This window comes from Platichthys flesus, chromosome 2, assembly GCF_949316205.1.
Source record: "Platichthys flesus chromosome 2, fPlaFle2.1, whole genome shotgun sequence".
Lineage (NCBI taxonomy): Eukaryota > Metazoa > Chordata > Actinopteri > Pleuronectiformes > Pleuronectidae > Platichthys > Platichthys flesus.
Window position 1 is genome coordinate 2653748 of NC_084946.1, and position 12163 is coordinate 2665910.

Consider the following 12163-nt stretch of genomic DNA (forward strand, 5'->3'; position numbering starts at 1 on the left):
CTCATATGATTATGCTGATTGAGTGAGACACCATGTTGTCTCTTGCTTTGTCACTCTTTGATAGTGGACTTGATGGGAGAGCTTGTCCATCAAATCAGATACAATTAGAGTGATTGAAGGCTTGTCCTTTTATTATTGCCTCTGCCCCCCACACACAAACACAGCTGACATTATGGCCATTAGAGGGATTGGATGTGAAAGTTTTTTTGTTGGCTTTACTATAAAAGTGACATATGATAAATCTTTTATAAAAAGCCATTACTTGTTTATTGTTTATCCAGTATTGATTTCATTCAGTATAGATTTCAGTAGAAGTTGTATTGTATAAACATATGGAAAACACTGAAGAAAATCAAGAAACAAACGCATGCAAAAAGTAATAATGTTTAATTCAAATAAAACCATGCAACAGGTCATTAACACCCTGATTAGATTCAACCTGTTATAAAACGAACATCCAAAGCCATACATTGTGTTCAGTGGGCATACACTGTATTAGAGGAGGTGACTCCCTAAAGTATACATGGATCAGCCCAGAGACTAAAACAAAAAAAACAAAAAAAAGAAACCCCCGCCACCACCCTCCCCCTGCTAATAATCAATCACCATCACAAAGAGCTATGAACCATATGGCACACTGAAGACAAGTCTGAGAACATGAGTGATGAGACAGCAGTGCCCTGTTGATAAATACGTAGCTGAATATCTAGTAGCAGTTTATTCCCATGTACCAGACATGCACTCGCTTAAAATAGGCGAGTGCATGTGAAATTCACATTGTTGGGATTGCAGAAACTGGGGGATTTGAGACTATAGCGTCGCCTGGAAGACCAAGCACTGTGGTGTTTTGAGTCATTATCTTTGTTTTTTCTATGTGAAGGAAATCTTGATTCAGCATACAGGAAGATATGTTGGTGCCAGCTGTTTGAAAATATAATCCAAAGTATTGTTACAATCAACATCCACATTTCATTCGGGATTATAGCAGTATTTTTGTGTTGCTGTGCGAGTTGATTCAAATCCCTTACCACAATACCCCATGTAACAAGCACTTACTGTCCTCAGTTGACATGAAGAATCCAGTGTGCACACACACATAATTGATACACCTAATCTGGTCATTGTTATTTTACAATCTGTATGTAGAACACAAAGGTAATACAAAAATAACAATATTAAGATGTACAGTATTTTTGTTTCATAATGTTGGGTCTGCTTCGTGAGTTTTCATGGATTACTGGGCACTGGGTTAGGAGGTCTGGTTCACCTGCACCTCCCTCTCTGTCCAATCAGAGGCTCCAGAGGAGAAAGCAGAGTCGAGAGTCTTGGGTAACATGAGTCAGCATAAAATGTTAAGGATTCTCTTTGTGTGTGTCTCTTTGCGCGTGCGCGTGTGTGTGTGTGTGTGTGTGTGTGTGTTTGTGAGAGAGAGAGAGAGAGAGAGCACAAGGAGCCTCAGTTGTTGTACACCTGGCTCTCCGGCGGCTGCGAGAGCCTGTTGTTCTCTTTCATCATCATGTGCTGTCGCAGCTCCTGCAGCACCATGCGGATAGTGTAGGTGGTCTTCCACCTGGACAGCAAAGTCATCGATTTTGTCTCCACCTGCAGGGAGAACAAGTGGCCGAGGAAGGAGAGGATGGGGTTATTTAATGTTGCCCTTCCCCCAAAAAACACTTTGCAAGCCCATGTCAAAGTAACATACTTAGAATGGACAAGATTTATCTTATTTTTTAATTACAATTGGGTAAAAAAAAAGTTTATAAATAGTGAGCAGAAACGCCTAAAAATACAGGTAGTGTCAGCACTCAATTTAAGATCAAAGACCTGTTCAGACCTGGTATTAATATCTGTCCTGAGTGAACTGATCACAAATGGACAACCCTAAGTACAGGTGTGAATATTCGATCTGTCAGATAACATCCGGTCTGTGATGCATGTTCTTTGTCTTTGCTCTTTTCGCTGTGTCCTTGGCCACATTGAAAAACCGCCATAATGAAACTGTAGTACTTTTACGGCTACTCACTGCCCCTACATAGATTTTTTTTAGGCTAAATTAGGTGGTCAACACTGACCAACAAATACTGTTTTTTTTTTCCTATTTTTTTATTTGCTCTACTATTCTATAGTAGAGCTGCGCACAGCACTTTCATTGATTTACTCCTTCTGAATCTGCACTCTTTCCCACTGGTCAAAAACCCCAATAACATCCACCATGATCTGGCTTTTGTCAGCAATGGGAATGGAACCAATCATTATTCACCTTAATGACTCTGCAGTAGACACAGGTTTTTATGGCTCTGATGGAAACCTCCTATACGAACACACTAATTTGGCAAGACAGCGAGACCATAGAGCTTAACGCTGTCTGTGCATTCCTAACATCACACATGACCCACCAGGGGGAAATAATTGAGAGGCGAACTGGTAATTCAACTGGCAATTAGAGAGGAATCAAATCCCTTTTTAGCACTCAAACTGCATTTTTTTTAAACTGTGTATAATCTGTTTCGGTGTCAAATAGGGTTATCTCTCGCTTATGCCAACATACTGACACACACATTGACATTGGACACATCTGTAAAGTCATACTAGGTAAACAACATTATTTGATCTTTGTAAACAGAAATGATGAATGTGTTTATTTCCATGTAAAGCAGGAACATGAGATCTGATGTTCATATCAGGTGTGCGTAGGAAGTAAATTCTTTCACTGAGACTGAAGGTAGAGGTCGAGTTAAATTAAACAGGCAACAGAAGATTTATGTTTTTGTTTTGGTAAATGGGAGTACTTTCAAAATCTTATTCAATTCATAACATATCAAAGAACACTTACACTGATCCAAGTGTTGATTAAATGGAACATATATGTAATGAAGCTCTGATACTCACCGCACCAGTGGAACTGTTTATACCGGTCAGGTTGATCTTGTTCACAAAGCGGACCACAGGGGCATGCTCTGGGTATCTGGATCCACATTCTATTTTCAGACAGTATATCCTGTTTTCATAGACGGTCTGCAAGTTAGAAAACGAGGGCCAGGTTAGTCCAGGACCTCCTGTGGTGTGTAGTGCCCATCACTTCTCCACCGATATAATTCACTTTGGCTACATCCGTTTTAGTTTTCAGATTATAAGGATCTCTGTCCAAACAAGGGTTTTGGCTCCATATCAGTTATAAACCCCATCCATACTTACACCTGAAAAAATATCATGTGAACACTCTTTTTTCACATGTTATTACTGTCTTTAACTCCTTCTTTCTTTTGCATTTGACAACAGACTAGAAAACATGACAGGTTGTTATGCTGCCCATGTAAATCACATTTCCAGTATCTAGAACATCTACCATGCCATTTGATCCCACAGCACTGTAGAAAAAGGGTTAGCCATTGAGTATTCAGAACTTTGTCATTAACCTTGTACCAAAGTATCAGATACATTTTTCATAGCATTCACAGTTGACATACTTGCCCTGTGCTGTACTAACAGCAACACCACAATAAGAGATCATGTTGACCTTGTTGATTTGCAAATACTTAACTGTAGCAGTAAGATTACACCTCCTCATGTTCTTCATCAATGACGAGTGAGTACAAAGAGCTGCTACTTAATTGTAAGCTAAACCTAAGTGAAAGCGTTTTTTAAGCACACACCACTTGAAAGAAGTCGTCTTACCTGATGGTAACTGTTCGCTAAAGTATAGCTCAGTACAGGTCGTAAGTGGACAGTGATTCAGTGGCACACCTGCAACTAGGCGAGGATTTCCTTGCCCTGGTTTATTTTACAGAGAGCAGCACACCCACAGAGCTTAACACACTTAGCCTCTGTTTGATATACTGTTGGCAATGCAGTGATTCACTAGAACGTGGTAACACACACCTTCCTACACTGTTTGAAATAGAGAGAGCTTTATTCATTGAGGACAAAACCCATACTGCAGCATTTGGGGAGCATCCAAAATTTCCTATTTTTCATGGTCCCGTCTGTCTTTGTTTCAAAGGCGACAAATGGACACTACAGTTTTTGACCGATTTTCTCTCTGGTTGATTTCTTCAGTAAAGTCGTCAGCAGAGAACTCGTTTTTACTCGTCATGAGTTAACTTCCTCTGTGGCAGCAGAACATGTTGGAGCAGCATAAAGACACTCCTGCAGGCTATGCTGGACTAACCAAAGACTTTGACGTCTGATTAACACTGAAAAAGTCAGGATAGACAAAAAAAACGTGATCGCCTAGGAACACTACAATTAAAAATAACCATGATGCACCACTCTGTAAAAGACAATAGTTACAGTGGTATTTGTTATCTGTTGCAATTAATGAATACTTGCGTTGTCCTGAAATCAACCCAATTATTTTAACCCTAACTTTGGTTTAAACAAATATTTTTCTTATATGTGGGATTGTTTCTCCACAGAATAGTAAAGACTGTTAAGTTTAGGCACTGTGCATAAGTCATGAAATACAGATAGAGAAAACCCTTCATTTGTTCCGGTTCTTCAATTAAATATAATGCAAAGCTGCATGCTCTCTTTCCAACTGGAGATTAGTATCATTATGGATTATCATAACACTTACTCTAAGAACTATGGTGGCTCACCTTGGGAGGGCCAATGATCATGCCATCCCAGTATGTCAGCGACATGTCGCCATCATCCACAAGGCCCCAGCTCACTGTGCCATCTCCACCTCCCTTCTGACCTTCCTCCAGTTCCTCCAGCAGACGGAAACTGCGAGGAACTGCGACGCCTTCACACAGGCAGACACACACAAAGAAACACAACAGCAGGGTTAAATTACTTATATCTGATTGCACCCAGAGGAAATGTCCCTGAACATTATGCTTGCCAAGCCAAGCTAAAGTTATGTGTTAATAAAACAGCACTGGAATGATAAGGCTGTATTATTTTCATATAATATTTGTCAGTGAATTTCCCAGTGACAAAGAATAATTTACCAATCTTTTAAAAATAGGATGGAATGCATTTATTGTTGTAGATTTAAAACGTTATAATATATATAAATAAAATTATAAGAAAGTTAATATACTCTACAAAAATAAATACAAGATAGTACTTGAGTTGACACAGTAGGTTATTATTATTCATAGTTCAGTTTATTCAAATTGTTGACATTAATGTGTGGATGGGATCTGAGATGTATTTGTTCTTGAAGGCTGAAAACAGCAGCTGGTCAACAAATGTGAGCGACAAAATAACAATAACTTACAAGGCTCAATACATTTTCACACTATGACAGTTGTGACAAAACACAACGTTTGACATTGATGGCCAAACACACAAGCTCTTCCTGTTTGACAGCATGTTTAATGACCTGGTCGACCAAGCTTAAAGCGATACCGTTAGCTTTGGGCTAACAAGGGTGAGGAACTACGGCTGGCTGATTAGGAAGTTTCAACTACTTAGCATTTAGATGTAAAACATAAAGCTGAAGATGTTAAATACGCAGAACGAATGTGTTTGTGTTGTCAAACAGCATGTTGACAAAAACACAGACTGACGAGTTAAACAGGAGCATTTCCTCCTGAGAATCTGGGCTCCACCGGACAGCTAACGTCCCCTAAGCAGTCAGCTCCTCCACTCGTCGAGCTGGTGGCGGCTGAGCACAACAACACAGCGGAGGAACATGACCTCTGGTGCGGCCTCGGTCCCTGCACCTTGATTCTCTGGCGGGGAGGCTACACACTGGTCAACGGAGGCTGCCGCAGATTGTCCACTGTGGGCCAGCCTCAGCCACAGCCTCAGCTAGCTGCCGTCATTAATGGCAGCACTTTGTGTTCCTGATCCAGACACAGCCGCACTACAGCTGCTCTCTTGTACATTATAAAACCAGCGAGCAGCTAACGTGACATTTAAGAAAAGCTCATTCTTCAGAACTATGGAAGAAAAGCTCCTAACTCAACTGTGATGAAGTACTCTTACCTGATCCGGCGGCGGCCGCCATCTTTGTCATTAGTTTACGGAAGCGCGCGTGTGACGTCTTTTTTCACTCACGCGCATGTTCTTCATCTACGCGGTCGTGTTTATCTTCTTCGATTTGCATAGCGGTACCAAAACCAACGTGAGCGGTGCTACCGCCATCTACCGTCTAATTTTGAACAAAACATGACTGAGCAAACTCAATCTAAATATACACAAAATAAGAACTAACACAAAAATCTGAGATTTGAGACAATTCCAAATAAAAATGTATTGGTTATTTTTTTTCAAATAAATAAAATATAAATTGAATCTGAATCATCCTCTGTCTGGGGACTAACTACATTATGTTTCTGTGAAATATCTATATAATAGTAGGGCTTCCCCCGTTTCAAAGAATCTGAATATAGTGATTGTTTTAAAATACTGTGTTTTGTGTAGCGTATCAAATATGGACAGATTATTTATTTATTTTCTTCTCAATATTTCTACAATAAGAACTAGACAATGGTGTGTTGGATTGTTTGGACTTTGTGGAGGTATGCTCTCTATGAACCTTAGACATTTAGTCTTCTTCTCATACCTGGCACTTTGTCATTCAGTCTTTCTCAGTCACTCATTTACATCCTACAACCCATCTGAAACTATCATGTCTAGTAGTATGTTGCAGCAACATTTTCTTCTCAGCCTTTTTTTTTAAATATTGCAAACCAAGATTTGGTTCACTGGTGTCATTATTCTGTGATGAAAAAACTATCATCTTTCTTCTGATCTCCTAAAAATAAATTCTAAAAAGTTGTTATTTTATTGGTTTAGAGCTTTTTTAGCCAGTTTCACAACAACCACATATTCTCTGACAACTACTGTACACTCTGAAAAAAGAGGTTCTAGTTAAAACCAAAAGTGGAGTTAGGTGTGTTTTGAAGAACTCTTGTTTTGAACTCAGTTCCCCAAAGATCCATAAACAGAATAATAAAAAGGTTCTTGAGCGAGAAAAGGTTCCCGTGTGAAGAGCCCGTCTTTCTTCGAGTGCACTTGGTATGTAATGTAATCTAGATTACTGGAGGAGTTTTTCCTGGACTAGATTACCATGGTGGAATCTGAACAAATCACAGGTTTAACTGTGATCAAAACGAGTTTCTACCAACTTAGAGTGATTTCACGCCTCAAAACCTTCCTCATAAAGACCTGGAGATAGTAATTCATGCCTTTATTACATCACGGCTGGACTATTGCAATTCGCTCTACCTCGGCCTCCCCCAATCCTCACTCAGACGTCTACAGCTGGTTCAAAATGCAGCTGCACGTCTTTTAACTGGCCTCCTTGCACTGGCTCCCCATTCTTTTTAGGATACAGTTTAAAGTTTTATTATATGTTTTTAAGGCACTCAATGGGCTGGCCCCAGCCTACATCACTGACCTTGTACAGCCCCAGTCAGTCCAAAGGTCCCTCAGATCCTCTAGCAAGGGTTTTCTGCACGTGCCACGCTCACGGCTCAAGCAGAAAGGTGACAGGGCCTTTGCTGTCGCCGCTCCACGTCTGTGGGGCCAGCTCCCTCAGAACATTAGATCCGCCCCCTCCATTTCTGCCTTCAAATCTAGGCTAAAAACCCACTTTTACTCCCTGGCCTTCCTTTCCCCCTAACTGTTCGCCTCCTGTTATTGAATGTTATTGAATGTTATTGCACTTTGTATCGGTTTTTAGTACTTATGGTTAATTTGTATTGTTATATTGTATTATTTGCCTTTTATTGTCATTGTACAGCACTTTGGTCAGTTATGCTGTATTTAAATGTGCTCTATAAATAAATTTTACTTACTTACTTACTTAACTTCAATTCCGTTAAGTATCCTTGTAAACTGTTTGAAATTTGTTAAACAGTTCCTTTGTCCAACCCTGGAAAACAGTATATGCCTTCTCCTTCAAAGTCAACATTTGGGTCGTTTGATCCATCCAGCTATTTCCTTGACCTCACGATGTTCTCTTCTACCCAGGCCCTGCATAGACAATATGGACTTTGGAGTCCGCTTAAATAAGCAGTTATTTATAATGTAGTTAATTCGAAATCAGAATCTCTGATGTGAAACTACATATTAAAAACAGTCATCTTATGTGAAGAGACAAACTGCATTTATTTATGTTAAGTTGCTACTACATGAAAGGCTGGATGGACTTTGATTGATCACAATGTTTTATATGAAACATTAAACATATTCTGTAAGAAGCTGTCTCATTAGATAACCTGTTTTGATCAATAACATGATTATGAGTTATATGTTCTACAAATGCCACTAGGGGGCAATGTTGGATTTGGAATCTCACCAAAATACAGTTAATTTCATCATTGGCCCCTGGGTGAACTTATCACCCAATTTCATTACATCTTTAGGGAGATACCCTGCTGACAATAGGGTGGGCCTCTAATAGTTTACAGGATGTCTAAAAGCCATTTAGCAGAGTTCAGTTAAATTCAATGGCTCAGCACCTGATTTATTCACAGTAAGCACAGAGATTCCCTTCAAAGGCTGTATTCTTTTAAATATATGGCCCATATTTCAGAGACACCATGCATACACACAGTATCAATAATTAATAATAACAATGATGTTTTCATCGATTGAACTGATTATTTATCACTCCCCACTAAATATGGTTTGACTTTCTTTATTATGGACGTTGATTTTGTTCTGACCACTTTTTCAAGAAAAACTACATATCATACATCACATCAGTCACAATTTAAATAAAATCCTTTGCAATTAAATAGTTAGTAAAGCTGTTACCTTTGATTTTCTATGAATTCATCAATATGGAAGCTGCTGACTGATGTGTGTTTGCTAATCAAGTGTCAAACACACATCAGTAAAGCTGTTACCTTAGATTTCCTATGAATTCATCAATATGGAAGCTGCTGACTGATGTGTGTTTGCTAATCAAGTGTCTAGCAATGGCATATTCCATGTTACGGACTTCACGTGTCATTTATACACTCTATAAGAGTCACTGAAATACACAATTAAATAAATGAATAAATCATCTGTACAGCTGACAATGAATTGAGTAATAATGTCAGCTGCACTCTAGCAATATTCTTGTCTCGGTCCCTTGTCTGTTTGTAGGATTCTTGAATCATTCAGCTGTGGAATAAAATGCTATGCTTCAAACATGAATTTAACCAGCACCTTGCTTGTTCCTCCATGAACCTACAGTGATGGAAGAAAACCGAAAGGTTTTTTTAAGTAAAGTTGATGTTTTAATCCAATCAGTTTGCATTAAATCACATTCGAGCAGAGACTGAAGGGTCCGTCTGTGTTTCGCTATTTGATAATAAACATAGGAAAGTAGTCCTGCACCTCCCCCCAACCATCCATTCACTAATAGAGCCAGCATGCCCAGCTCCCCTCTGAAGACAAGTTGGTTCTCAGAATAACCAAGAGCAGTGTGTGTGTGTGTGTGTGTGTGTGAACTCTGTGGATGAATGGCTCAGTGTTTCTCACAGGAACATGAATGCAGTGTGTTGCTGATGACAGACAGGCATGCTCATTCACACCCTGCTTTTCCACTTTCCAACTCACTTCTTTGTCACCCTACTATGAATTCAGGCCTGTGCTCTGAAAGATACACACAAACAGCACCACAGAGAACTGAGGGGTGCCACTAGAATTCCTGGATGTGATGGTATCAACTTCAAAAGATACTCCACGCATATACTATGTTTTTAGCATGTCGGAAGTATGCACATAGTGGATTTAAGTTGGAGTTCTTACAACTTCTAATTTGTTGCCACTCAAATGCAATGTCCATTATTTTCTGTCTTGTATTCTTGGTTCATATGCTTAAGCCAGCTGTTGACCTATGCCAAACATCCCCTTTATTTTCTTAATTCCCTGAAAAGTTGTTGAAAAGAATCATTTGAATTTGTTTTAGAATTTTCAGCCAGGATTTAAAGAACCCTAAAGCTTTGGTGAAAGTTACCAACAATTCCCACATGGCCTCAGACAATGGACTTGTCGTTCTGCTGGATCTCAGATTTGATCACAGAGACTGGAACATGTTATTGGGATTTAAGCAAACATCAAACAGGTTGATTTGGGTCATACTTATCAGATATATTCCAGTTTGTTCATGTTAACAATGACGATTTCATACACACAATAAATATCCATGGGGTTCCACAAGGTTCTATGCTTGGGCTGATAGTTTTCACCATAAATATGCTTACTTTAGCCAAAATTATCATAAAGCACCATATACATCTCTATTGCTATGCAGATGACTCACAGTTGAACTTATCTATTTAGCCAGGTGAATGTAATAACTTATCTCCAGGAATATCTATTAAGGCCTAGATGCGCTGTAATTTTTGTAACTTTTAAATTCATACAAGACTGAGGTCAGTCTTGGCCATAAACACCTCAGAGAAACATTAACTGATCAGATAGTTTCTATGGACGGTATTACCTTTGTCAATAATTACTGTGAGGAACCTTGGAGGTATATTTGACCACAACCTGTTCTTCGACTCACACATTTAACAAGTCTCAAAAGAACCCACCAGCACAATTTTTATTATTAAAATGTACCTTTTTGATAAAGCTTGCAGTTAGGGCTGGATTCAGATGAGTCCTGAACCATATGCTGCTATAGATCCTGACTGCTGGGGGAGCTCCCATCATGCACTGAGCATCTGGACTTTTATCATTGTATGCTGTAATTATTTACATAATAACAACCAGTCAGACAAGGCTTAAAGAGTATATACAGGTGTTACGCGTCATCCTCTCTTCTCCTCTTACTCTACCCTCCCCCACTTCTTTCCTCTAAACCCGACTGGTTAAGGCTCAATCAAGTGGTTGTTTATTGTAGGAACCATCTAACTTCTCTACATGAAATGTTACAGTCGTATTGTACTTTGTTAAGTGCATTGATGTAATGTATGTTGTTATTTAGCTCTAAATACTGTTGATTAAACTGAACTGAACTGAATCAAAAAATAATAAACTGGTGCTGTGGCATAATTCCCCCCTTTCCGGTCAAAGGTTTTTCAAACACGGTATTTTTCCTTTTTTAAATGGGTTATAAAAGACCAGCAGGTAAGGTATGTAAAACAGGTAGGCTATTATAAAAACTGCTGGCTTAATGTTGTGTGAATTACATAGAAATTCACCATAATAAATGATTTTAGAGACATAACAAGTGAGACAGACAGATCAGTACTAGACATAGCAGCTCATTAAATAATTCGATGAGCATGAATCATATGCTATAGCCATTACAGTGACCCCAACCTGTGTGGGCGGCTGTGGCTGAGGGGTAGAGCGATCATCCATCAACCTGAAGGTCGGCAATCCCCAGTCTTCCCCCTCTGCATGCCGAAGTCTCCTTTGGAAAGATACTGAACCCCAAATTAGCCCTCATAGAACAACAAAGTTCTGCTAATAGATGCACTGTATGAATGTATGGGTGAATGGGTGAATGTAGAACTGTACTGTTAAGAGCTTTGACTGGTCATCAAGACTAGAAAAGCACTATATAAATACAAAACCATTTACCATCCAAGCATTAATAACAGATTTCGGGGCAATGTGTTGGCATAGCTCTCCAGCCCCTTATCAACTGTTTGATCTTCAGACTCCTGTCCCCTCCCGTGGAGTTTGATACGTCATTGCCAAGGAGCATTGAAGGTGCTTTTAGGAGGATCATGTTCCAACACACCACAAGAATGGCAGCTATAGTTCTACTTGACTCAATTTCAGTCTGGTGCTCTGTCTTGAATAAACCACTGAATATGATGTGTATGTAAAATTTTTGGAAAAGATGCAGTCAAGTATTAAACAAAGAATTCATGTCTTTTCTTATCACAACTCAAAATAGCTTTAAATGTTGATTGCAGTAAATACTGATATGTATCAATGTATAAAGGAGTATATTGTGATAGACGAAATAACCGTTGTGGTCTTGTCTTTGAACTGGGAAGGGGGTAGGTGTAGGTGTTTGAAGTGGGTGAAGTTTATCTAGCTTCTGTTCTACAGGAGAATTAAAAGGCCCTCTCTCCCCCTCTATCTTTGTCCCCTCTTGTTAGGAGAGGGAAATGAGGTAGAGGAGGAGAACAGAGGCTTGATGCATTCACTTGTGAAAAAAAGGTTTTGTTTTGCTTCTCCAAAATAATAACTTTAGTCTCAGAGTTCCAACAAAAGTTTTCTTTCCAACAACAGCTATACTTTA

The 12163-nt window shown here is 39.2% G+C and overlaps 1 protein-coding gene across 1 annotated transcript; it reads right to left on the bottom strand.

Annotated features, from left to right (window-relative positions):
• Positions 1-372: 372 nt before the first annotated feature.
• LOC133959325 (ubiquitin-conjugating enzyme E2 variant 1-like) lies at positions 373-6034 on the bottom strand. The gene is made up of 4 exons (XM_062394463.1): positions 5941-6034; positions 4599-4747; positions 2890-3015; positions 373-1602 (listed from the first exon to the last, which is right to left on the bottom strand). The coding sequence occupies exons 1-4, from the start codon at positions 5969-5971 to the stop codon at positions 1456-1458; spliced, it is 453 nt and encodes a 150-aa protein (XP_062250447.1). The 5' UTR covers positions 5972-6034; the 3' UTR covers positions 373-1455.
• Positions 6035-12163: the final 6129 nt, after the last annotated feature.